The sequence below is a fragment of the Podarcis filfolensis genome (assembly GCF_964270895.1).
Source record: "Podarcis filfolensis genome assembly, chromosome: 8".
In the NCBI taxonomy this organism is placed as follows: domain Eukaryota; kingdom Metazoa; phylum Chordata; class Lepidosauria; order Squamata; family Lacertidae; genus Podarcis; species Podarcis filfolensis.
The window spans coordinates 64,055,753-64,083,469 of record NC_139611.1 but is presented as its reverse complement, the minus strand read 5'-3'; the positions used below and the strand labels follow the sequence as shown (position 1 = coordinate 64,083,469).

General features: G+C 46.3%; 1 protein-coding gene across 1 annotated transcript in view; it reads left to right on the top strand.

The window, feature by feature from the left end:
* LIN28A (lin-28 homolog A) overlaps positions 1-26,651 on the top strand; it is a 51,143-nt gene extending 24,492 nt beyond the window's left edge. The window contains exons 3-4 of the mRNA XM_083628095.1: positions 21,748-21,932; positions 24,994-26,651. Coding sequence (XP_083484221.1) covers positions 21,748-21,932; positions 24,994-25,210 — 402 coding nt within the window. The 3' untranslated portion in view covers positions 25,211-26,651. The remainder of the gene's footprint in view (positions 1-21,747; positions 21,933-24,993) is intronic.
* The last annotated feature ends 1,066 nt before the right edge of the window (positions 26,652-27,717 follow it).

Sequence of the window (27,717 nt, the reverse complement as noted above, 5' to 3'; positions counted from 1 at the left end):
CATTCCTCTTAACGGCAAACTCGGTTGGTGAGCGCCACCAGGATTATAGCCCAACCAGCTATAGTGAGAAACAGTGGAGCTTAATGCTCCAGCACCGGGGGGGGGAGGGGCTGGCGTGCGTTCCGGGAGTGTGGCGCGCCGCCTGTGGGGGCGCAGCTGCGATGCCACCCCATCAGGATTGCAGTGCGCTCCCCCCGCACTTCTCTTCCTCCGCCAGTGGTGAGAAACAGCAGGGAGGTATCAGCCAGGTTTTGCAGGAGTTAGATTTTTTTTAAATTAAAAAAACCATTTAAGGGAGAAAATAAATGCCAATGAGGGTTGGGCAAACTCAATATTCACAGAATATAGAATGACAGAAGGAAATGTCAAATTGAAAGAGGAAAGGATGTCCTGCTTGGAAGGAATGGCTTGCAGGAACCCTGAGCCAGAAGTATTTATCAAAGAGAGGATACACTGCAACATTTTGTTGTAGGCCTCCACTTATGATACACTGTATTTACGTTGCACTTTCTCACAGTGAAATGCTTTGTATGCATTAGTGCTTCTGTCTTTATAATAGCCCTGCAAAGCATACTGGTTCTGCTATCTCCATGTTGCAGGCAGGTGGGGGTAGGGAGTTGAGAGATTGTGAATCACCTAACAGAACATTCCTGAAACAAATGACTCTAGATGTGGTGATTAGAAAAAAAACATACTACCAAAAGATTTTTAAATTTTGCCCCCAAAGAAAACTAGTTTTGAAGCTTGATGGGTATAGTACAGTGGCGTAGCGTGGGGGGTGCAGGGGGAGCCGGCCGCACCGGGTGCAACATCTGGGGGGGGGGGCGCACTCGCACTCGCTGCTCTCTGCCCCTACCTGGCTCACTCACTCTCCACGGGTTAGGGGGCGCAAATTACTTGCCTTGCCCCGGGTGCTGACAACCCACGCTACGCCACTGGTATAGTATATGCTGTTTTTAAAAACACCTTTTGTCTGAGAGACCACCCAACAAATTCTCGTTTGGGGCTGTGATTTGTTCACAGCCTGTTCTCCAAACCGCCACACTAGGCAGTATGGCTGTGGTTTGTGGCTACTGAGCAGCTAACAGCTCATGTGGAAAGCACTCTGCTGGAAAAAAATATATGCATTGATCATTATTAATTGTATTTGTATCCTGCCTTCCTTTGTGGAGCTCATGGATTACAGTGGTACCTCGGGTTACATACACTGCAAGTTACATACACTTCAGGTTACAGACTCTGCTAACCCAGAAATAGTGTTTCAGGTTAAGAACTTTGCTTCAGGATAAGAACAAAAATCGTGCTCCGGCAGGGCAGCGGCAGCAGGAGACCCCATAGGCTAAAGTGGTGCTTCAGGTTAAGAACGGACCTCCGGAACGAATTAAGTACTTAACCCAAGGTACCACTGTACTATTTTTCCTCCCTGTAATCATCAGAACAACCCTGTGGGGTAGGTTTTGCTGACAGGTTGTGGATTAGGAAATGTCATGGCAGAGTGGGCGATCTGAACACAGATATCTCTGTCCTACCCTGCTTCCCCCCCCAACCTCGTGCCCTCCAGATGTTGTTGGACTCCCAAGTCCCATCAGTTCCAGCCTGGTCACAAATGATGGGAGGAACATTGTAGTCTACCAACAACTGGAAGGCACCAGGTTGGGAAGGTCTGTTTAACCCAGGGGTCAGCAATCTTTTCCAGCCGTGGGCCGGTCCACCGTCCCTCAGAGCATGTGGTGGGCCAGACTATATTTTGAAAAAAACAATGAACGAATTCCTATGCCCCATAAATAACCCAGAGGTGCAATTTAAATAAAAGCACACATTCTACTCATGTAAAAACACGCTGATTCCCAGACCGTCTGAGGGCCAGATTGAGTAGCGATTGGGCTGCATCCGGCCCCCGGGCCTAAGGTTGCCTACTCCCGGTTTAACCACTATGCCACACTGCCCCCTCCATTGGAGCATACAAAACTGAGGCACAAGTAGGTAAAAAATCTGGACAGTACCAGAGGTGCTGAGATGCAAGATGTTGGAGTTGGGGGGGGGTCTTTTTGGTCTCAGGCATTCCACTCCAGAGACAGCACTCTTGTCTCCTAAGGGCAAACGGAGCCATCTACGCATGAGGCGGCACCTTTTCTTGAAAGGGCAGCTCTGGGAGAAAATGCTTAGATAATCGAGCCATTGTTTGTTGGGCTGCCTCTCCCTGAGACTGCTAGTTGTTGTCTAAATTCCTGGGAAAGGCTGTCAGGAGAGAAGGCCACCCTCTTACTGGGGAAGAGTTCATCTGAGGATGGATTTGCTGAGAGCCTCTAGACCCCCCCCCCGGGGGGTGGGCAGGCATCAGGCTTGCAGGATCTATTTTGTCCACCAATGAACCTGGTGTGGGAGACATACATCTGGGGGGGGGGGGACACACGCTCTGAACCCAGGAACTAGTTTTTGAGTTACAAGCCTAAACATAGCTTACCCCACCGAAATTGAATCCTACCTTCCACATGCTTCCTTAATTTCAGCAGTATAATTTAGAGTGGTGTCGTCTTGTTGTTACTATTATTAAAAAAAATGGTGGATGGCAAATCTGCGGCAAAGCATCCAGAGATGTTAGCGGTAGGTTTAAATCTACCTTTGCTCAAGACCAAGGGCAGGGAACCTTTGGCCCTCCAGATTATTTGAGAATATTTATTTCACATATTTATCCCATCATTCTTCCAAGGGATTCGAGATGGCATACATAGTTCACCACCACAACAACTCTGTGATGTAGGTCAGGCTGAGAGCTGGTAACTGACCCGAGGTCACCCAGTGGGCCTCATATGGTTGAGTGAAAATTGGAACCCTGGTCTCCCAAGTCTTGAGTCCAACCTGCGTAACCATTGCACCACACTCTCCACTCTACACACAGTGGCCAGCAATGGTGGATGCTGTAGCTCACCAGCATCTTGAGGGCTGGGGGGTTCCCACCACTAATCTAGACTGCTGTTGTAGATCTGGAATTGGCCAGCAGAGCGAATATTTGTCCATACCTATACAGATGGATGAAAATAGAACCAGACTGATCCACTTTCATGTTAAGAAGCATCAGTGCAGACTGGTCCACTGGGCAGGTGGGGCACAGTTCCACCAACCTGCCTGCTAGTTGGAGTAGGCTAGATGGACTGATAACAGGGGCCACTGATAGTTTGGCTCAGTATGTGTTCCAAAAAGCAGAATTGTAGCATTGGAAGGGACCCCAGGCGTCATCTAGTCCAACCCCCTGCAATGCAGGAATCTTTTTGCCCAGTGTGGGAACCCATGACCTTGAGAATGAGAGTGTCGTGCTCTGCAAGTACTGACTGAGCCATCATCGTGCTAGTCAAGCTGCCTTTTCTCTGCCTTGTCCAGCAGACCTTCCTAATCAAGGAAGATTGTACATTATGCTTGAGGAATCAAAGAATCATAGAATTGTCAAGTTGGAAGGGACCCCAATGGTCATCTAGTCCAGCCCCCTTGTGACAAGCTTAATAGTGGGATTACAAAACACAGCTGGTTTAGGCTGGTTTAAGCCTTCCTCAACTACCTGCCTTCTAGGTATTTTTAGACTACAACTCCCATCATCCCTGATCTATGGCCATGCTGGCTGCAGCTGTTGGGAGTTGCAGTCCAAAACCTCTGGAGTACACCTGATTTGAGGAAGACTGTGCCAGCCTTAAGTTCTGACTGTGGTTGGGCGCTGTATAAGTGCTATTTCTCCTCAGTAGGACTCACAATAATATAAAATATATAAAGAGGAACTTCTGGAAGCAAGGGTCAAAGTGAACATGACCACTGTGGGCAGAATTTGGCCAGTGTGTATAAGGCGATAGGGTTGGCTGAGAAATGTATGGCTATAGTGGGGTAGCCCAATCTACTTCTCCCCACAAAGCTTTTTCTCTTAGCTGGGATCCATGACCAGATGTAAACCCTTTCTACAGTCACTTTGCACTGTAAACAAATGTTTGATTCCGGCCTGCAAGCCTTGTTTTCCTAAGCAAACACAGAACAATAGATTATCAGTTTGGCAACATATGGCTTGCTAGAAATTGGGAAGGGAAGGAAGGAATGACAATATAGTGGAGGGAAAGGAGAAACCCAAGGCTTCATATGGGCTCAAACTTTGCAGTGCCAAACTAGGGTTTAGTGTTGCATTCATTTGATTTGCAGCATAGACAAAAGAAGGGAGGGCAATCCTCAAAAGTGAACAAAAAAGAGGAACTTGCAACCTCAAGTAGTGGCAAGAAGTAAATTTCTGAAAATAAATGCACTCTTCTGTATTGAAAGATGTTTGCAAAGATACAGTGATACAGTGTGTGTGGAGCCTATTTTCTCTACACAGGCTAATCTCTGGAACACAGCAGCTGGGACAGCTCAGTCAGTAGACCATGAAATTCTTAATTTCCGGGTTGTGGCTTCGAGTCCCACCTTGCGCGAAAAATTCCTGCATTGCAGGGGGTTGGACTAGATGACCCACGGGGTTCCATTCAACTGTACAATTCTATAATTCTACAAAATGCAAAACAGATAATGCCTCTGGGAATGTACAGAGTGCTTTTCTTTGATCACTGACTGAGAATTTCCACCTCACCCTTCTTTCATCTGGGTTTTGGGCTCAGGGCTTCAAGCTGATTGTCAGGGAACCTTGCTAACCAGAAACTCTCCTTTCAAAAATGAACTCCTTGTTTTTATATTCTGTATATGGTACAAAGGGATGCGGGTGGCACTGTGGTCTAAATCACAGAGCCTAGGGCTTGCCGATCAGAAGGTTGACAGTTCGAATCCCTGCGATGGGGTGAGCTCCCGTTGCTCGGTCCCTGCTCCTGCCAACCTAGCAGTTCGAAACCACGTCAAAGTGCAAGTAGATAAATGGGTACCGCTCCGGCGGGAAGGTAAACGGCGTTTCCGTGCGCTGCTCTGGCTTGCCAGAAGCAGTTTAGTCATGCTGGCCACATGACCCAGAAGCTGTATGCCAGCTCCCTCGGCCAATAAAGCGAGATGAGCACCTCACCCCCAGAGTCGTCCACTACTGGACCTAATGGTCACGGGTCCCTTTACCTTTTTATATGGTACAAAACACTGCTGGTGTTTGAAAGCAAAAGTGATAGATTTGGCTCCGCCATGTTGCATGCTCTGTTGTCTGCAGAAAGCTTTTGGGCATGTATTCCCAACACATACCCCTTCCTTTGGGAATAAGTGATAGTAAAGTGGTTTTGGAGACAACTGCCAAAGGATATATAACATGCCCCTTTCGGGTGAGTAGCCCATCAGGCTTGTAAAACAAGCAAGGAGCCTGAGCTTAATCAGGAAAGTCTTCTGTGATGGTAAAATCCATGTCATTTCCTTCCCTAAATGGTCTGATCAAAGGTATGCAGCCATTAGTCACACCTGGTGCGGGGGGGGGGCAGTGATTATAGATTGTTCCTGGACAAAGTCTATCTTGCTCATTTGATATTAGCTGACCATTCAAAGGCAGCAGCTCCTTTTCAGATCCCAGAGGCACCCATAATTCCAAGCTGCTATATGGGGTCCATCTTTAACCCATTTCTTACCATCTCTCTTGAGAGTGAGTAGATGGACATCAGAAAATGACTTCTTCCGTAGATGTTATTTTTGCAGATACAGCTTGCCAGGCAAGGGTTAAAAAGTTGCACAGTAAAAAAGGGGGAGGGCAGTGGTGCCACCAGGGCAGGACTTTGGGGCAGAGTTCAGGCCCCACAACTGCAGCAGGGCTGGCTTACCCTGTTTTTAAATAAGTGATGTAACACACACAGACTGCCATCTAAAGCAACTCCTGCTCTAACACAATGAAGTCCACAGTATGACTTCACACCATACATCTAAAAGATTCCCCAAAGAATCTTAAAACTTTAGTTTGTTGGGGTGCTGGGAATTGCATCTCTGAGAGGGGTAATGTACAGTTTCCAGAATTCTCCGGGCGGGAGAGGGATGTGCTTTAAGCACATGGTGTGGATGTGACCTAAAATTATCCACCTGTATTTTTTTTTTTTTTTAGTCCAACAGAGATAGTGGAGCAATCATGTGAAACCATAATGACAATGTGTGATTGACAGGTGGTTGCCCTGCCCACTAACAATATGTTGCAGAGGCTGTTGGTGTTCCGTGAGAACCCTTTATATTCTGTTCTAGTAAACAGAGGCGATATATTGTAATTTTGGTGGAGCATCTGCTTTGAATGTAGAAAGCACTGGGTTCAATCCCTGGCCTCTCCAGGCAGCGCTGGGAAAAGACCGTAGGTCTGAAATCCTGGAGAGCCAATGCCAGCTTGTGTAGGCTTTACTGAGCTAAATGGGCTCATGAGCAGGCAGCTTCTTATGCTCCAACACAGAAGCATCCTCAAACCTTTTCTCCTTTTCACTCTGACTGCTGCCTCTAGGCTATTGGGAACTCGGCATCCCACATGATCTTCAGCTTGTCCACGCATGCTAGGTGCTGCAAGAGATATGGCAGGAAAACTGTGATTTGCACTAGGAATGTTTGGGAGTTTCCTGAGGAGAACAGTGGAGCCCTGATGGCAGCATCCAGCACCACAGCAGTCTCTCCTGTTGCTGGAAGCTGTGCTGTGGCCCTGAGTGCCACAAGGAGGTCTGTCCTCTTGACAGATCTCCTCTCATCAAGCTTGGACAACAGCAGGGCTGTGGCTGATTCCCATGCTTGAGAAGTCTTTGAGAGGGTAGGCTGTATGCAGTCATGAAGGACTTCAGCTCCGTGGTAGATACTGTGTAGTTGATACTGAGCTTGATGCACCAACGAACCCCATTCAGTTTAAGGCTGCTTCCTATGTTTTCAAGGTGAGGGTGTAAACCCCAGTCATCATCTTCTGTCATGCCATGGGCCTCCTTGAGGAGACTTCTGTCTGGAGAACAATGACAGCTCTTCTTCTGTATTGGTTTTGTCATTGCTTTGGATTGCCCCACAAATCTAAGAAAAGAGGTCATATTATTTCTCGCCCAATCTATGGATGGGGGCAGGAGGAGAAGGACTGACCTTTGCCTTTAGGAAGGAGGATAGATGTATTTGTGTTTTAGGTTTAAAGGAGTTGGGATTTGGTTGTCTCCAATTTTGGGGACCCAAGATTATGGTGCAGGATTATGGTGAGAGGATTATGGTGCAGGAGAGATGAGGAGAACAAGGAATCCTGCTTTTTGAGCTCCTTTGAGGAACAATGGGATCTCAAACGTAATAATCATTGGTGGAATTCAAAACCTTTCACTTAGAAACTGATCATTTTAAGAAAACCGCTCCTGTTTTGTGTGTGAGCTTCTATTGCTATCTCTTGTTGATTTTAAGGCAGTAGAGCAATCAAAATATTATCTCCCACCTGCTTTCGGAAGCAGTGTGGCTCATTGTAGCACCTCCTCCTTTCTTGCTCAATGTCCAGGTTAAGTAGGGGTGTTTAGTTACAGAGATTGTCAGTCAAGAATTTGAAAAGCAGATCATATGTTCTGATGGAGCACTGCCAGTGTGGAGGAAGTTTTTCCATTCAAAGTTTTGGTCCATGCCGATCAGATGTGTCTGACATCACAAGGAAGCCCGTAAGAGTTACTAACCTGCAAAATGTTTTTATTAGCCTGCTAGAGACTAGCAGGAGAGGGAAGGAGAGAGAAAGAGAGCCCTGTCTCTCCTGGAGCAGCATGCTACTGCATTTCTATGCTGGGTGCAGAGGAGGGATGGAATCCTTTGCTTAGTCCTGCCTCCTCTGAGTCATCTGAGTCCTGCCTCCTCCATAGAGTTGGAAGGGACCCCAAGGGTCATCAAGGTCAACCCCCAGCAGTGCAGGAGTCCCAACTCGTCTTTCAGTATGGTCATCCCCACATTCATCTTCAGTATGTGATTTCTTGCCTATAGCTACCACACTAGTGCTCAGATAGAAAGCTGATCTAAAATAGGTTTGGATATCATTACCTGCACTGAGTAGTCCTTCAGCATTCACCCAGGGACTTTTCGGGGTGGGGTGGGGTGTTCTATTTCAGGATGCCACACGTGGCTAACACTAAGTGTATATGCACAGGTGGGTTAATCTATTTTAAAGGTGTTTTTTTTTTGTTTTCATAGACTAGTAGCTTCTGTAGACATATTTGCAAGACTGCTCTTGCCTACTGTAGAATTGTATCCTTAAGCAACCTTTTTCAGCCGTGGGCCAGTCCACTGTCCCTCAAATAAACCAGAGATGCATTTTAAATAAAAAGACACATTCTACTCATTTAAAAACGTGTGGGCCAGATTGAGAAGGTGATTGGGCCGCATCCGGCCCACAGGCCTTAGGTTGCCTACCCCTGCCTTAGTCCTTTGGATAGATCCAGTGCAGGGACACCTGGATTCAAGTTTCACCTGCGCCTTGGGTAGCCTTGGACAATCCAGCTTATCTGAGGAAAGCAGAATTCTGTCACCTGTGTGGATGATGCAAATTAAGCACCACATCCAATGTGGTGTTTGGTTAGAATGTTGGACTAGGACTACAGATGGAAACCCCCAATCACACATGAAGCCTTAGGCTTCTCACAGGGTTGATGGAGGATAAAGTGGTTGTGAAAGAGGCTCATGTGTTTACACAGAACTAAATCCCACCATGTTCAATGGGGCTAACTCGGAAATAAGTGTGCAATAGGAATATAGTATCGAGCATAATTTATTCTGGTTCTTCAGTGCTCTGCAAATCTCTCTATCCTCTCACTAGTAATCCTGCTCAGCTCCCTGCTCCAATGTTTGGTTTCACCATTTCGAGCCAGCCATTGCAGCCTTAAGGACTAGAAGCTTTTTATATATAAGAAGAAGAAGAAGAAATGAAATATGATCTTTCAGGGTTCACTGCACTGTGCCCAGATTCAAAGCATGCATTTATTTATTTGACTGTATTTATGGGTCTCTTCCTAGAAAACCTTTCAATTTAACAATAAACACATCTGAAAACATCGATGCAACAATTGCAAATCTAATATAGATACAAAGTGGGATAAAAAAAAATTATCAGTTTGAAAGACTTGTTGAAAAAGGAAAGTTCCCCAGCAGACTCTGCCCTCTGATATGTAAGAGGGAGGAATTCCAAAGAGTAGGTGCTGTTACATTAAAAGGCCTGGTTTCCTACACTGTATGGAATGGGCCTCCTGATGAGATGGCAACTGCAGGAGGTACTTGTTGAAAGCACACAGCTTGGGGCTATAAAGCAGTGCCAGTTCTTGGTTTCCTTTCAGCACTATGCATATTTTGATCTGGAAACAAATGGGTTCTTAAATACCGGTCAGCTTTACCCAACCTGGTGCCCTCCGAATGTTTTGAACTGCAACTCCCTTCCGCTGGGGCTGAAGGGAACTGTAGTCCTAAACATTTCAGAGGCCTTAATGAAGGCCGCCATAGGATATTTCTGTTGATACTGGTGATAGGTTTAGAGGAAGGGCTGTTCTTTTTCTATTGGCCTGTCAAAGGGGCAGAGTGAAACCGAGCAGAACAAACAAAGAGACTGACATCCCACTCCTAAACACATTAGGTAGAAACAACGTCCATGGTTTAATGCTGCTGTAAATGCAAAAAAAAAAATGCATAGCTCCTATGTACAAATGCAGGGATATCCATCAAATATGGCACTCTACCTTTCTTTCTTTCTTTCTTTCTTTCTTTCTTTCTTTCTTTCTTTCTTTCTTTCCACCCTTGATCTCCCCAAAAGAGGCTGTGCTGGGAACTGAGGAAAAACTGTACCCTTAAACGAGATTAAGAAAATACCTCTCATTTCAACAGAGTCCAGTTAAGGACAGGAGTTGTAGTCCAGTAACATCTGGGGGCTCAAGGTTGAAGAACTTGTGCTTTTTGAATATGGCTGGATGGGAGACCATCTGGATTCAAATCCTCTCCCAGCCATGACTATAGGCCTGTCACTTGTTCACTCAGCCCTGCCTACACTACAAGATTGTTGGGAGCACCAAGATGCGAGTCACATTCTCAGCTTAGAGCTGTAAATTGAAGCAAATGTGAAACTGCATATAATGCAGAAAGATTGGAAATCTGAGTGTAAAATTAGCATTTGTATAAACTTTTGTTACTTTTTATTAGATGCTATTGTTATTTTTATCAGATGTTACTTTCCGTGATTGTATTTTTTGTCGTCATTAGTTTTGAAACGGTTTTTAATGTTGTGTTTCAAATTGTTGTGACCCACCCTGAGACCTTAGGGTAAAGGGGCGGACAATAAAAACAATAGGAGACAGTAAGTTGCCTGTGGCTTTTTGGAGGAAGGGAGAGAGAAAAGGCAATAAATGGAATGCAGTGGAGGGGGAGCAGCCAGTGTTGTGTAGTGGTTAGAATGTTAGACTGAGACTTGGGAAATCCAGGTTCTAGTCCCTGATTGGCCATGAAGCTCTGTGGGTAACTTTGTGCCAGTCCCTAATTCTTAGCCTAGCCTACCTTCCAGGGTTGTTGTGAGGATAAAATGGAGAGGAGGAGGAGGAAGAGGATCATGTAAGCCACCTTGTGTTTCTTGGAGGGGAAAAAAGGTGGGATAGAAATAAAATACTGAAAACCTGTTTTTACAGGTGGTATATTACTCTCAGCAAACTATCCAAAATGTATAAAATGAGATCTAATACGTGCTGGAGATGTAAACAGGTAGAAGGGACACTGTTTCATATGTGGTGGGGTTGCAAATAAATTAAGTATTTTGGGGGTATTATATATGAGGAATTAAAAAAAAATGTTTAAGCAAACTTTCATAAAGAAACCAGAAGCCTTCCTCTTAGGCATTTTAGATTCAGATATTCCAAATGAAAAGAGAGAGAATATTCTTATATGCTACAACAGCAGCATGAATATTAATTGCCAGAAATTGGAAAGGAGAATTAGTACCAACAAAAGAGGAATGGCAGGATAAATTATTTGAATATCTGAAGTGGCAAAAATGATGGAGACAATTAGGAGACAGCCAAACCAAAAAGGAGTGGGAAATTTATAAATAATATTTTAAAAAACCAGTGCCTTCAAGTTTTTTCCCCACAAACCACAATATGGATTATAAGTATAGTATTCAGATAACAGAAGAAATAGTGAAATGATTAAAGAAGCAGTTTATTAAACAGATAAGTCGGCTTTGAGGAAGGCGGTTCTATTGAGGAAGATAAGGAATTGGGAATTAAGAATATGGTGGCTCAAGTCCTTTTGTAAGAACGTATGGATTTATGGATGTATGTTTGTTTTGTTTTGTTATTATTTTATCATTTTTGTCAATTTCTTGTGTGTGTTTGTTAAGTACGAAAACTAATAAAAAGCATATTTTAAAAATATATATATAATACTGAAAAGTTAAGTACAAGAAAAAGATTTTCAAGCAAGAAGGGTAATGTTGCATTGACAGCCAAATGGTTTTATCTGGAGTGGCTGCTCCAGTCTTGTGTAAAAATCCTGGACAGATCAGTGACTGACATGGACAGGCTGTTTGAAGTACAGAATGTCCAATCAAGGCACAGAGAGTTGGATGGTCAGCAAGACAACTCGCCCAGCACAATGTCAGAAGAAAAGGAATTGAATGGTGTTCGTTGAGGGGTAAATTTTGGGAGGAATAAATGGTTTCCAGCAGAAAAAGGAAGAAACGGGAAACCTGCAGTTTGTTTCCCCGCTCTAGAACAGAGGGAGGAGGAGTATCAGAATAACCTCCTGTTGGTGTTTATGGATTGCTGATATTTTCTGAGAATTATTAGGGATTGCTTATCCATACCAAGCAATAAGTGGTATTTATTTTGGTTTGGGGGGAAGCGAGTCAATGGGAAACATGATAGAAATGTATAAGGTATGCCTTGTGTGGAGAAAGAAATAGCTTTTCTCCCCCTCTTGTCATGCTGGAACCTGGGGCCATGCAATGAAGTTGAACGTTGGAAGATTATTCACACAGCACCTAGAATCACAAGTGGAAAGAGGTGCTGCTGCCACTCAGGGCCTGCTTCTGAGCAGTGTTAGAAACACAGCTATATAAGCTAGGTGCCAAATAACACCTTAAACAAATGGTTGCCACAACGGAATAAGGTCCATTTGTCAAGGGTTTGGACTAGATGGCCCCTGGAGGGCCCTTTCCAATGCTACAATTCTCTGATCTCAACTATGTTGCTTGACGGTAGCTTGCTCTTAGAACAATTCACTTGTCCCAGTATGCAAGAAGGAGAAACACACACAGTGGAAAATGGACTAAGGCAGAGGCTTTTAAACTGGGGTCGCCAACCTGGCACCTAGAGATCTCCACGTAGTCGCAATTGGACCCACGCCAGCAGCAAAACGTGCCTGGCGCCTGGCTAGTTTTGAACACTGCTTCTGAGCATCCCACAGGTACCTGGTTGGCTACTGTGAGAAAGTGATTCTGGACTCGATGGGCCTTTGGCCTGATCTAGCAGGGCACTTCTTATATTCTTAGAAGCTGCTGTGGGCAGAGTGCATCCTTATCTATGTTTGTGTGTATATGTTGAAATCAGAATGGTGTGCCCATATTCATTCAGTCTTGCCTCTAAAAAAAATTGTGTTTCGGAAAAAGTGGCAGATAGAGGTCTCAAAATGCAAAAGATAAGGGCAGGTTGCATTGCAGAAATATACAGTGGTACCTCGGGTTAAGTACCGTATTTTTTGCACCATAACACTCACTTTTTTCCTCCTAAAAAGTAAGGGGAAATGTCTGTGCGTGTTATGGAGGGAATGCCTACGGGTGGCATGCCTACGGGTTTTCCTCCTCTAAAAACTATGTGCGTGTTATGGTCGGGTGTGTGTTATAGAGCGAAAAATACGGTACTTAATTCATTCCGGAGGTCCGTTCTTAACCTGAAACCAGTGGCGTAGTGTGGGGGGTGCAGGGGGGGCCGGCCGCACTGGGCGCAACATCTGGGGGGTAGGGTTAGGGGGCGCAAATCCACGGGTTAGGGGGCGCAAATTACTTGCCTTGCCCCGGGTGCTGACAACCCATGCTACGCCACTGCCTGAAACTGTTCTTAACCTGAAGCACCACTTTAGCTAATTGGGCCTCCTGCTGCTGCCGCGCCGCCAGAGCACGATTTCTGTTCTCATCCTGAAGCAAAGTTCTTAACCTGAAGCACTATTTCTGGGTTAGTGGAGTCTGTAACCTGAAGCATATGTAACCTGAAGCGTATGTAACCCGAGGTACCACTGTAAAGCAGAGCGTTAACTGCTTCCTTTTTCTCAGCAAACAGAAAATGCCACTGTTAGGTTAGGAAGAATAGTGATCATTAGGTACTGGGGATATTTTTCTAACTCTGGCCTTGATCCAGTGTTTTATTTGTGTGTAATATCCAGGGGATATCCACCCCTGTCTGTGTCAGATGATACCTTCGGCCTGTTGGATGCAGCCTAGAAATATATAGGAACATAGGAAGCTGCCTTATACTGAACCAGTCCCTTGGTCCACCTGGCTGAGTGTTATCTACACTGACTGACAGTGGCTCTCCAGGATTTCAGAAAGGAGTCTTTTTTTGCATCCCTTCCTGAAGATGTTGGGGATTGAACCCGGGACTGTTTGCATGCAAACAGATGCTGCACCACTGAGCATCAGCATATGCGCAGAGCACATCCAGATTTGAACATCATCCAGCTGTTGGTGGAAGCCTGCGTCCGTCTCCAGACCTCCATTACAGACCTCGTTGAATTTAAGAAGCAAAACCAGGCTTTAAAATGACAATAGGCAGTCACAATTATGCCATGGTAGCTGCAGAACCCCAGTTATATACACATTTTGCGCCACCATGGCAAAAATAGGCAGTTGTTCGTTCACTGGCTTTAAAAGTTGGTAATTCCATGGATGGAGACAGACTCGGGTTTTCACACAGCCAAGTTTCCCCTCCTCCAAAGGCACTGGAACTTCTGGAATTTGGCCATCCCTGTGGACCAGGGCAGCTCTTTGTTCCCTTTGCCCAGTTCTGGTGGTTAAAAGCCGAATCCCTTCTTCTTTTTGCCGCCTTTGCGGCCAGAATCTCTCCTTCTCCCACTTGTGCTCTTGTCTCTGTCTCTCTCCCTCTAACAGCTCCTGTTTCTTTTTTTCTTAAGTCCTTTTTGGGGGGAAGAAGGGGGGGAGGGGTGGTGGAAGAGTTTTTGGAGAAGGCCTGGGAATGTTCCTGCTTTGTGTGTGGTGTGTGGAGATGGGGCATTGGGCCTCTTTCTTTCAGATGCAAGGGGGCTATTTGACTAATTCAATGGGCTTCAGTTTGATTACCTATCTGATAACAGAGGAATTTGAACAATGTGTGTGTTTTGTGAAGGAGGGGGGAGGGCTTGGGGTGCTCTGAAGACCACCAGCTTCTTTTGCAGGTCACTTCAAAAGACCCAGGGCCAAAGGGAGGGGGGCGGACAGCCTTCCTTGCAATTTTCTCCCTCCTGTTCCCCAGGGGAAGAGAAGATTGCTTTTTTTTGTTGTTGGTGTTGGTTGGCCAATCTCTCAAGCACTCCTCAAAATAAACAGCGGTATTTCACATTTCACTCAGCGCTCCCTGAGAGGCAGTGGCTTCCAGCACAGAGGGTCGGCTGCCCATATTTGCAAGGAGACACTGATCTATCTTGTCCCCTGGTGCAAATTGGTGCATCTCTTTGACCACTGGGGAGATGGACTTTTTAAAATGTGGCTCATGCATGCACCCACACGCGCACACCCACCCACCCACATGAGCCCTTAAGGTTTCAGTATCCTCAGGATCGGGACGCGGGTGGCGCTGTGGGTTAAACCACAGAGCCTAGGACTTGCCGATCAGAAGGTCAGGGTTCGAATCCCCGTGACGGGGTGAGCTCCCGATGCTCGGTCCCTGCTCCTGCCAACCTAGCAGTTCGAAAGCACGTCAAAGTGCAAGTAGATAAATAGGTACCGATCCGGCTGGAAGGTAAACGGCGTTTCCGTGCGCTGCTCTGGCTTGCCAGAAGCGGTTTAGTCATGCTGGCCACATGACCCGGAAGCTGTACGCTGGATCCCTCGGCCAATAAAGCGAGATGAGTGCAGCAACCCCAGAGTCAGTCACGAATGGACCTAATGGTCAGGGGTCCCTTTACCTTTACTTATCCTCAGGATCTCTGTAAACACCAGATCACTGAGTTTGAGGTGTGTATATGTGGGTGTATCTTAGTTTTATTGCTATAGTTTTCTGAACTGTATTCCCGGGAGCCCTTGGAAAGGCATCCTGGTTTCCTTGAGAAGGTCAGCAATGGCAGGCAAGACAGCTTGCCCTCCTCTAGTCTTATCCCCTTACTATGTGCAGCTCTAAGAGTGTTGCTCAGTCCAGCCAGGGCAACAGGTGAGGCTCCACAGCCTTGGCTAGTAGCACATTACAGGAACTGAGGGTGCCACCCTGGAAGGTGGGCAAGATTGTTATTTAGGAACATAAGAAACTGCCTTACTTTGAGCCTCTCTGAATTAACTTGCCCAGTGTGGCTCTTTGCCTTTCTGAGAAAAGAATGAGACCACACCACAGGGAATGCAGGAAGCTTCCCTGTACTGCTTTGTATATGACTGGCAGTGGCTGTTCAGGGCTTCAGACCGGCCTCTTTCCAGCCATAACTGGAAACGCCAGGAATTTCAGCAAGGGCCTTCTGCGCGAAAAGCAAATGCTTTACCACTGGGCTATGGTGCTCGCTTGCTGTTGGCAGCCCTGGAAGTCCTTGTATTGAGGGGCATGATATAACTATGTAAGAAGAAGATGAAGGTGGCTTCTAGCAAGTCTGCCTCCAGAATGTGGCAAAGTTGGGCATTTGTCAGGACCCCAATGCAGCAAAAGGCCCACTGCCCAACACAGAGTGTCCAACAAGACAAAATACAGCCTCATTCTTAGTTTGCATGTCCTGCCTCTCCCAGGTTGGAGCCCTGCACCAAAGTTGCCATCCAAATCCCAGGGCCAGCGCCTGTTTCTACTACTCCTGGGACCTGGAGATCTTAAGGGTCTCCTTCTTTCAAATGAGCCTGCCCATTTGCATAGGTCACAGTCTATTTCCCTATTCCCTTGCCTTCTGAAGAAGCAGGTGGGTACTCTGGACAGGGTCTTATTGGCCATAGCTCCCAGGCTTTGGAGCTCCCCTGGCTGGGGGTTCCTTTGCCCTCTTCACTCCTGGCCTTCTGGTGCCATATGAAAATGGTTTGTTTGTTCCTGAAGGATGATGATGATGATTTAGTGTAGGGTGTCTAAAGGAAAATGTGTGCAGTTGGAAAATCAGCTTTTAAAAGCCTTGCACAAGAGCAGCCCTGTTTTCTTTTAATGTTGTAATTCATAGGCAGTATTTCAATAAGGGGAGGGGGAGGCAGCATTTCTGGAAATGCTGGTGTAACCTCTTTTATCACCCCCCCCCCGTTTCTGATGTTCCACCTGTGAGCACCAGTTGCACATGCTGCCAAAACAATTGGCACCTACTCACACATGGCAGCTCCTGCCAACCTAGCAGTTTGAAAGCATGTCAAAGTGCAAGTAGATAAATAGGTACCGCTCTGGCGGGAAGGTAAACGGCGTTTCTGTGCGCTGCTCTGGTTCTCCAGAAGTGGCTTAGTCATGCTGGCCACATGACCCAGAAGCTGTACGCCAGCTCCCTCGGCCAATAAAGCGAGATGAGCGCCGCAACCCCAGAGTTGGCCATGAGTGGACCTAATGGTCAGGGGTCCCTTTACCTTTACCACACATGGCAGAGGTATCAGTGGGCTTGGGGGAAATCCCAAAAGGGCAGGACGTTCTCAGAACAGTCCATTGAGGACTGGGCATACCCAGTGGCCATATAATTCTGACTAATGTTGGGAAAAATATTGGGGGGGGGGATGGAGTGGCTGGAATCCAGAATGGAACATAGGATTAGCTCTTCTATATCAGGCCAATGGTCCATCTAGCCCAGAATCGTGTTCTCATAGTGGCCAGCTAGATGCCTGTAGGAAACCCACAAGCAAGATCTGTGTGCAAGATTCTCTCTCCTGCAGTTTCCAGCAATCTGTATTCAGCTTCCAACCCTGGAGGCAGAACCTAGCCATCAGGGTTAGTAGCCATTGATGAAGAAGAGTTTGGACTTGATATCCTGCCTTTCACTCCCTTTAAGGAGCCTCAAAGCAGCTAACAATCTCCTTTCCCTTCCTCCCCCACAACACACACTCTGTGAGGTGAGTGAGGCTGAGAGACTTCAGAGAAATGTGACTAGTCCAAGGTCACCCAGCAGCTGCATGTGGAGGAGCGGAGACACGAACCCGGTTCCCCAGATTACGAGTCCACCACTCCTAACCACTACACCACACTGGCTCCCACTGATGGCCTTCTCCTCCATGAATTTGTCTAATCCTAAAGCCATCCAAGTTTGTGGCCATCACTGACTTTAGAAGCACTAAAGTGGCCGCCAGGGGTACAGTCCATGCTGTAACGTTTTGTTGCAGGTCCCAGTCATTATAGGCATTCCCAGAGTACCAGATAAGGCTAAATAGGCTTGTCGGTGGGGAGTTGTATTTATTCACAGTACCTGTTTGAAAGCTTACAATTCAGTAGACCCATCTGTTCTCAAAATGGGCACATCTGGCATCTGGGATTAATCTGTCCTGCAGGATATGGCTATGATTCACATTTCCAGGTGGGAGACGCTTCTCTTGTGGTTCGACCCCATATGGCTCCGTGCTTATGTGTGAATGGTGCAACTCTATTGAGATGGGGGAGAGTCTTCAGCATCCTCCCTCCCAGCCGCGTGAGAAGATACCACTGTGAAGCATCTGTGGCCAGGGGTGAAATTGGATTTGGAAATCATTTGATCGAACCTCATACATTGACATCAAAGGAAGGCTTGTAGAAGCCCCAGCACTTTCAATCCATGCCAACAATAGATTGATAATGCCAATCTGCAGCAAGGATTATATGCATGCGTTGCCTCAAAATGTCAAAGATATGCCCCATTTGTGATTAGAATTGAACGCCGATAAGGGGTAAAGGTTTTGTTCTATCAATCTAAATAGACTGATTACTGGGAGTGCTAAGGCAAGCTATCTGATGAAAGACCGACAAAAAAAAAAAAGTGTGACTGGGTTTGCCCTGTTTTTGCAAGGACAGAGCAGGTAATAATGCAAAGGGTGTAAGGGGCCAGGCTAGAGGGCTCAGAGGCAGATATGGGACTCTGGCTGCTGTCAAACAGCTGCAAAGGAGAGAGGATGGGTTGGGGAAGGGAGTGCTGTACTTGACACCACAACCCTCTCCCAGGTGTGTGCTTGCTGTGTCAAGGGGGAAATGGCTGGGGAAGGGGTTGTAGAGGGAAAGTGCTGAATGGGGGAAAGCTGCATGCTTCTTCCTTCCCAGGTCTGGTTGAAAAGTACCGGGAGTCTGACCTGTTTGCTTAGTCAACAGAGAAGCACATTCTGCTTTTTGATGACTTTTGGAGAGCCTAAGTTGAAAACATGGATGGGACGTGGGTGCCGCTGTGGGTTAAACCACAGAGCCTAGGACTTGCCGATCAGAAGGTCAGGGGTTCAAATCCCTGCGACAGGGTGAGCTCCCGTTGCTCGGTCCCTGCTCCTGCCAACCTAGCAGTTCGAAAACACATCAAAGTGCAAGTAGATAAATAGGTACCGCGCCGGCAGGAAGGTAAACGGCGTTTCCGTGCGCTGCTCTGGTTCGCCAGAAGCAGCTTAGTCATGCTGGCCACATGACCCGGAAGCTGTACGCCAGCTCCCTCGGCCAATAAAGCGAGATGAGCGCCGCAACCCCAGAGTCGGCCACGACTGGACCTAATGGTCAGGGGTTCCTTTACCTTTTAAGTTGAAAATGGTGTTTAAGGCAGTTTATGCACCATACATTTAAAGCACCCTGAAAGAATCCTGGGAGCTATCCTTCCCCCCAAGTGCTACAGTTCCCAGCACTCTTCAAAAACTACAGTTCCCAGAATTCTTGTGGAGTGGTGTGTGCTTTAAATGTATGGTGTGATGTATGGTGTGTACACAGCCCGAGTCTCTGGTGCGATGGCCTGAGCTCCACTCGGGATGGGGCAAGTGACATAACCAAACCTAAGGGTGTCCACAGGAATTTTCTTTGGGGTGGGGAGGGGAAGGCAAGGTAGAATACTGAAAGTGGAGGAGCAGGCTAGTTCCTCAGGAAAAAAATATACAGTGGTACCTGGGGTTACAGATGCTTCAGGTTACAGACTCTGCTAACCCAGAAATAGTACCTTGGGTTAAGAACTTTGCTTCAGGATGAGAACAGAAATCGCACAGGAGTGGCGCAGCAGAAGCAGGAGGCCCCATTAGCTAAAGTAGTACCTCAGGTTAAGAACAGACTTCCAGAACAAATTAAGTTCTTAACCTGAGGTACCACTGTATATGAAAAGAATAGTGCCTGTATATTTTGCCTCCTATCTCAAGTTCCACAAATACTAGAACTTTACTCTGTAAAAAACAACAGTTAAAGCAGGCAATTGTGGGTTATGGTTTGCCTGGGGTGATGGGTGCTTGGCCCCTTGCCTCTACCTCTGAACACCCATGCTCAGGTCTATGTGGTGAGGCCATGCCAAAGGTGAGACTTGAATGCACCTCTTTGAACTATCACAAGGTGCCCACAGTTTTCATTCCATTTGAATGGTTTGCCCAGTTGCTTCTGTGGGTGCAATGATTGCAAATCAGGGAAGGGGAATCTTTTTCAGTCTGGGGGTTGCATTCCCTTCTGGGCAACTTCTGGGGGCCACATTCTAGGGGTGGGTGGGGCCAGAGACAAAAGAGGGAAGAGCAATGGATTTTAACTTTACCTATGTATGGAAGTTGTGCTTCTGCACTCCCTCTCTCCCCTCCATCCAGCAAAGCAGGAGGCATTATTAGAGTTCAAGCACACCTTCCAGTCAGACAAAAGCAATGAGGGTTAAGTTTGATGGGAGTTATAGTGCAAAACATCTGGAAGGCACCAGGTTAGCAAAAAACATGTTAAAACAACTGCACATCCTATGTATGTTTAGTGCAAACTAAGCCCCACTGTGTCCAGTGTTTAGGATTGCAAATTAAATGTGACTTCTTTACCACAGCTTCATTCTTGGAATAACTTCATCAGCCTGTGTCTTACTTTGTTTTACTTTTAATACACTTGCATTTTATTGAATTAGCAAACAAATAATGTTTCTGTGCATTTAGAATGGCCGAGGGGCCAATGCTTGTTGGTAGCAGAGAGGATACGGAAGAAGATAATTAAATACTCTCTGCTTTGGGGAGAGAGAGCCGACACTGACTGTGAGATGGCCAATCAACACAATGGCTCTGCACCATTTTTAAATATGGGCTTTCCCTGCAACTCTGCCAGAGGGAAGTTAAGTGTAGTCACATGATCTAGGTTACTGAGCAACTCATGAATGGTGGACATGCTCCATTCATTATTTTTTTTAAACCACCCTTCTGTTCTAAGGAACTGTTGTGTACAGCAGATGGCCTGTCTGACTATAAGGAATGATAGTGGAAACTACTTCAGCAAGTCTTGGAAATGGTTAACACAGGATAGGTGGAAATATATTATTTTCACTTCTCCCAAAACAGATTGAAAATGACCATAGGGCTCCTTTTAATCCTGAGATGGCATTTTACACCATAATTTACCACACACTGTATTTTAGCTGTGTTGCTGTTGTTGATTATGATAGCAATAGGGAGTGTGAACTAATAAGTCCCTAGTGCTAATCTAATTTTAACCATAACCTCACTTGCTATCTCTCACCAACATTCTTTCCATCTTTTGTATGGGGAGCATGTTAGAAGACCCCTATTCCCCTCACAGAGCTACAGTTCTCAGTGTGGTTAACAGTCCCTCTTCCCAGGGAACTCTGGGAATTGTAGGAGACAGTTCCCAGGATGCTTTGGGGGGCGGCACACTAATGTTTCCATATGAATTTGCTAAAAAACCTCAACAACTTTGGCAAAAAAAAAAAGCGTTCAAGATTTTCACTGTTTGAAATATGGCAACCCTAGACTACGAGTGTTAAAAGTGGCATGATGCTGCTTTAAAAAATACAGTGCAGATGGGACCCAGATTACACTACCTCACTTTGAGGTGGTGTTTTTTTTACTAGCAGAGTCTTATTTCAGCAACAGTGGAAAAGTCTCCTTGTGAAAAACGTAGGAAGTTCCACGGTTATGTCACCTTAGATAAAACTGTTGTGGAACTCAGGATTTAAACAACAAATGTTTCTCTATCAAAGGTAAAAAGGAGGCGGTGTAATGTCACAATGGCAAACTGAGCACTCCAGGGACACACACATACACAACCATCGATCCATTTTTATTGGTGAGAAATGAATCGGAGCAAGCGTTAGAGAATGACCCTTAGAGACCTGATCGGCGCACTCTGCAGATGTTACAAGCACAGTGGTTCAATGGAGACTTTCAATGTAGCTGATTGAGTTTTAATTAGTTGAAATCTGTGTGCGTGTGTGTGTGTTCTCTGGCACATGCTTTCTATTTCTTATTGTCCTGGGTTCTTCTGCAAATGTGCTATAAAGCAGAAGTTTGAGTTAGGCCTGAATGACTTCTAAAAGAGTAACCATGTTAATATGTTGCAAGCAAAACCAGAATGTCTCGCAGCAATTCTATAACTGATTTCCTGACACAAAGCCAATAATAATAATAATAATAATGGTAGTAGTATATGCAGGAAAACAGTGATCAGCAACTGTTAAAGAATGGTATGATAAAATATGGGGTTATGCATTGATGGAAACATTAAACTTAATTTATGAGATCCAGGGAACAAAATGAAAGAGGATAATTTTCTGTTTCCCCCCCCTGGCCTCCAGAGCAAGCTCCACATGGAAGGCTTTCGTAGCCTGAAGGAAGGAGAGGCAGTCGAATTCACCTTCAAGAAGTCCTGCAAGGGTTTGGAGTCCATCCGAGTCACCGGCCCAGGGGGAGTGTTCTGCATCGGCAGCGAGAGGAGACCAAAGGGGAAAAACCTCCAGAAGCGCAGGCCGAAAGGAGATAGGTAAGGCTTGGCTCAAGCAAGGAAACAAGCAGCTGCTGTGCTTATGAGACCTTGGGTGTTCTGCATCCTTTAACCAACTAGTTCCCAGGATGCTTTGGGAGAAGACACAGTGGTATAAAAGTGCTTTAAATGTAAGGTGCCGTTGTGACCACAGTAAAAAACAAATCCAGTGCAGTATTACTAACGATTCTAAAAGTCCCAATATTCAATTCAACTTTCAAAATCAGCAATCATTTGTTTCTTGCATCAGAGGAACTTTCCATCCATGCCTTCTCCAGAGAAATACAGTTCCCTTCCATTCTTCAAGCAGTGGGCGTGAGAAGAGAAAGTGAAATCCCAAGCCAGGTTGTTTAGGGTTTCTCCCCAGCAAGGCCTAATCTTCCCAGTCCTACAGAAGCCTGGTTTCCATATCAGCCACTACTGTGAGGCAAAAAGGCATCTATTTTGCTTCCTCCCCCAAACACATTTTGGGGAGGGTGGGTCTCGGGACTGTCCTTGGTCAAACCTGAGACCCCTTCCCAAAGCAGGTTGAGACCCCAGGACAGACTTTGTGAGCCTCTCGGCATGCTGGGCTTTTCACTCCCCACCCCCAAATTCAGTGTCCTGGGCTATAGATCTATGGAATCTATTTAATAGATCTATAGGTCGTGGCATTGCATTTGGGGCAAATTTAGTTGGTGGTTGTCCACTGCAGGTGGGAGCCAAGCTTTGCTCCCATTCAAAAGTGGCAGTGCTGACTGTTTGCCGCTAAATATCAGTGCCCAGTGGACCAATAGGGAGAGTGGCAAGAGGCAGTGTGGCTTTCAGGACCTTCAGCTGCTGTCCAACCTGGCTGCCTGCCTGCCTGCCCTCACTACAATTAAAGGGCCATTCCCCACAGTACAGTAGCAGGCATCAAGAATGCTACCTTGCTAGAGTTTGTTACTTTAAGGCCGGAGCCCAAGCAACTCAAAAGAGCTTGAGTGGCTTTTGCCTCCTCTGGACCGGGATTGGGCAGCAGCCCTTACATTGTGCTAGGGGCTTCCCTCAGCCTTTTAAATGAATGGCAGATGCAAATTTCCCAGGAAAGGGCAAAAAACTCAAAAGTGAAAGGTCAGAGGTCAGAAGCACCCAGGGGCTGAATAGCACGGGCTGGTGCTCCTGTTCTGCGAACGTGTGTTTGCAGGATGGAGCTGTGATCGGTCTCTTTTCCCCTAAGACCCCCTCCCCTTTGCACAGTGAGATCAGAAAAAGAAAACAGACACCATAATGTGGGTCTGTGTTTCGGACTACAACTCCCATCATCCCTGACCGTGGGCTATGCTGACCAGGGCTGATTGGAGTCGTTTTCCAAAACACCTGAAGGCTGGGGAAGGCTGAGTTCAGCCATTTGTCTGCTTTGTGCAGAATTGACTGCTTTTGAATGTCAGCAGCTTAAGATCTTGCAACCCGGGATTCTTTTAAATGCATATGGCAGGGAAATATGCTTGGGTGGATGCATACATGAAAAGCATGTTCTTTGTCAGTGAATTGTACGCCGCCTCATGAGGAATGCCCTCCTGTGTTTGGAGATGAACATTGTTGGCATCCGTGTTTCTCAAGAGACAATGGAGTGTGCCTCCGGGGGTGAAGTCAAAGCACTGCATTAGCAGCACCCAAGGTGACCTCCCTGGGCACAAGCCTAGGCAGTGTGTATGGAGGTCTTGGGCTGCCCAGACAACAAGACCCGCCCCCCTTGGCCTTGCTGAAAAGGTCCAAAGGAAAACAGAGCAGTGGCGTAGCGTGGGGGGTGCAGGGGGGGCCAGCCGCACCGGGCGCAACATCTGGGGGTTAGGGTTAGGGGGCGCAAATCCACGGGTTAGGGGGCGCAAATTACTTGCCTTGCCCCGGGTGCTGACAACCCACGCTACGCCACTGAAACAGAGCAATACGTTTGGCACCAGCTTGGCTGCAGGAGTTGCCAGAAGGAACCGGACAAGGCACCATCCAACCAACCGTCTTAGGGACTCTACTGGATTCATCACTGTATCAATCTTGCCTTCTGCAGGAGAAGTTTAGTAGCTGTCAACAGTGTGATAGCAGAGCAGGGTTGCCCCCTAGTGGCGTTCATGTGTACTTTCCACTCATGATACAGATGGTGTGTGCCCTTAATTATTGTATGCTTAACTTGGAGAGAACTGTACTGGATAGCTCAGTTGGTTAGAGCATGGTGCTGATAATGCCAAGGTTGCAGGTTCTATGCCTGTATGGGACAGCTTTGGGCTAGAATTCAGGGGTCATCAAACTTTTTCAGCAGGGGGCCGGTCCACTGTCCCTCAGACCTTGTGGGGGGCCGGACTATATTTTGGAGAGAAAAAAAGAACGGATTCCTGTACCCCACAAATAACCCAGAGATGCATTTTAAATAAAAGGACACATTCTACTCATGTAAAAACACGCTGATTCCCGGACCGTCTGCGGACTGGATTTAGAAGGTGGTGGGGCCAGATTTGGCCCCTGGGCCTTAGGTTGCCTACCCATGGGCTAGATGGTCCTTATGGTCCCTTCTAACTCTGCAATTACAGTGGTACCTTGGTTCTCGAGCTTAATTCATTCCGGGAGGCCATTCGACTCCTGAAACTGTTTGAAAAGCAAGGTGTGGCTTCCGATTGGCTGCAGGAGCTTTCTGAACTCAAGAAAAAGCCGCGTTGGATATTTGGCTTCCAAAAAACGTTCACAAACCAGAACACTTACTTCCGGGTTTGCGGCATTCGGGAGCCAATTTGTTCAACAACTAAGCCATTAGGGAACCAAGATACAAGTGTATATGATTCTTGTGTAGCTGCACCTGATGGCACATTCTGCTTCCAGGTTCAGTTTATTAAAGGATTTGAAATTATTAATTCTTTTACATTGTGGTTGTTTTACTCTTGAGTATCCTGGACCCAGAGCACTTAGAACTTGTAAGTAAATAAATGTTAGGTTTTGTGGCTTAAAGGTGATGTCTTTCTTTTTGAAAAGAGAAGGCCGAAGGCTTCTTGTGATCTTTAACAAATTGCACCTCTCCCGTGCCTCATCTCCCCGTCTCTTTTCTCTTTCCCAGATGCTACAACTGTGGCGGCCTGGATCACCACGCCAAAGAATGCAAGCTCCCGCCACAACCAAAGAAATGCCACTTTTGCCAAAGCATTGCTCACATGGTGGCCAACTGCCCCGTCAAAACGCAGCAGTCGCCCAGTTCTCAGGGAAAGCCCGCCTACCTCCGGGAGGAGGAGGAGGACATGCACAGCTCACCCCTTGTTCCTGAAACCAGGGAATGATGTTGGGAAATCAGTAGGGAATATACCAGATCAACAGGCTTCAGGGCATCGAGTTGGCAAAAAAAGAGTGGGTGGGTGGGGGGAACAGTGAATAGCCTCTGCCTCCAGGCTTAGGGAAGGCAGGCACCTAGCAAGAGAACAGCAGCTCTAAAAACGTGTAAGACTTCAGCAAAGTGAAAGCTCAGAGAGCCTGAATGTTGACGCAGCCTCCTCCCCTTGTTTCAGCATGGGAAGGAGTTCTGCAAATCCTGTCCCCAATTGTTCAGTTCTGGGAAATAGGGAAGCAGCTGCTCCTTTCTCATTTTTGCTTTCTCCAGCAATCCAAATAATATTTTGAGGGTTAAAAAAAAAAGCAGCCGAGAAATCTGGTTCAGGGATGGGTTGATTTTTGATTTTTGCACAGGTTAAAGTTGTCAGGAATAAACAGCTGCCTCCAGTTCTCATGTGGTTGCATGCTGTGGGGAGTGCGCCAGGCAGAGAAAGCAGTTGTTCATTCTACTTAAGTCAGAACTTTAGGGCACAGATAGGGATTCTGTGACCCCTGGGATGTAAATGGACCACAGCTCCCATCATCCCTGACCGCTGGCCATGCTAGCTGGAGTTGATGGGAGCTGGGTTCTAGTAACATCTGAAGGTTTGCAGGTTCCCCACTATTGAATTAAGGGTTTATTCAGGGCCCTGTTCTAAATAATACACCTAAATTTCCTACCTTTGGGGACCACAGACAGATACAATATTGTGGCCTCTGTTTTCTGCCCAGGTGTGGATCACCCCCAAAGTTTCTTACTGCCCATATGTATGTGGGGACTCATCTTGGCCAAATGGAAAAATTTAGGCCTCAGGTTTTTGAGGAAATGTTGGCCCGCTTGCAGATATGTAAAAGGAGCATTTTAAACAATGCATGTACTGTGGTGGGCAGAAATTATTTCCACAAGCTAAAGGCCTACCTTAACTGTCAAACCAGGCCTGAGACCTACACTTGGAAATATGGCTTGTTTTTCTTTGTTGTCTATGTGTTGCTTTGCATCAGGTGTGGGAAGCTGCTACTGAACTACAACTCCCATCAGCCCCAGCAAACATGGCCAATAGCCAAGAATGATGGGGGTTGTAGTTCAGCAACATTTGACAGTCCACTTACCTGCTTTATATTACTTGGCTAGAATGTAACAGATACAAACACAAACACAGGACACTAAATTTGTATTGTTTGCAGTATTTTTAAATTTACACTTTCTGATTCCAAAAAGCCTGACAGGGAATTTAGTGCAGGATCTACTGTGCTAATTTCAAGCACAAAGATTTTGAGTTCGAGTCTTTCCCATTTTTTTCCCCGAACTTTCACTCATCAGGTAAAGCTGCTGTTCCCTTGCCCCCTGCCTGCTTTCCCTACTGATGCCTTTAATTTATTTCATTCCCAGGACAGCTTAACTTGCCGTGTGAGACACATGGGGGAGGGTGGGTGGGTGTCTCTTTGCTCTGAAGCCGTGATGTGAAACCTGCACTACGACGTGCGTGTATGACGTATCTTTGGGTTTGCTTTCTTTTTGCTTTCTTTGTTTTCTTGGTTTTTTTGGGGATGGGGTTCAGTGTTCATTGCTTTTGTTTTTTTTAAAGAAAAGTATAAATATTCTGTTTTGTATTTTTGTATATTTTAATCTTTAAGAGAAAAAAAAGGAAGAAAAAGAAGAGGAAAAAAAGAGGACATGATTACTGCAATGTATTTCTCAGGTATTCTTGTACATCTCAGGGATGGAAGAACCTCAGCAGCCTTCTGGGGCTGAACAGATTGGAACCTTGTGGCTTAAAAACTTTGGGGGGGGGGGCATTGTTACATTTAACAGCACAAAGAACAAAAGAGTCTCTGTTTTTCAATTGTAGCTTGCTGTGGGTGGGTGGACTGATGTTTTTAGACACTGTATTTGAATAGATTGTCTGCATCCGCCCCCAGCTATATTCACAAATGGATTTCATGTACAATCTGGTGGGACATTTCTCCTGTGCATTGACACTCCTGCTCAGCTCCTGTTCATTCCCAAGGAGTTTAGGTAGGAGAACTTTCCTGTGGGTTGTACCTTTGGGCCATTTAGGGGCTACAGGGACAGCACAGCCAGATGCATAAAGCTTGGGCAACAAAAGCAGTTTACGTATCAAGCCCATTTCGCCTTTCTGGGGGTGGATGCCCTCTCTGTTCCCAGATATCCAACCATTCCTTAAGATTCTTAACACTGTCTGTCCTCACCTGGTTACTATATCTGCATCTTGGCTGCTACTGCACTCACACATAATTTTGAATGATTTGGCCCATGGTGGCTTTCTACAAGGCCCTGTTGTGAGGCAAGGGAATGTTGGGTGCTGCTGAATCAGGGTGGCAGAGTGGAAAAACAGAGAGATCTTGACTCACAAGTTCTCCTGGCTGAGCCTGGTTGGCTCCTTGTAATATGTTCAGGCAGCAAAATCCTTTTGGATTTCCATACCATCCTGGCTTTTTCTCCTTTTCCTGTGCCCAA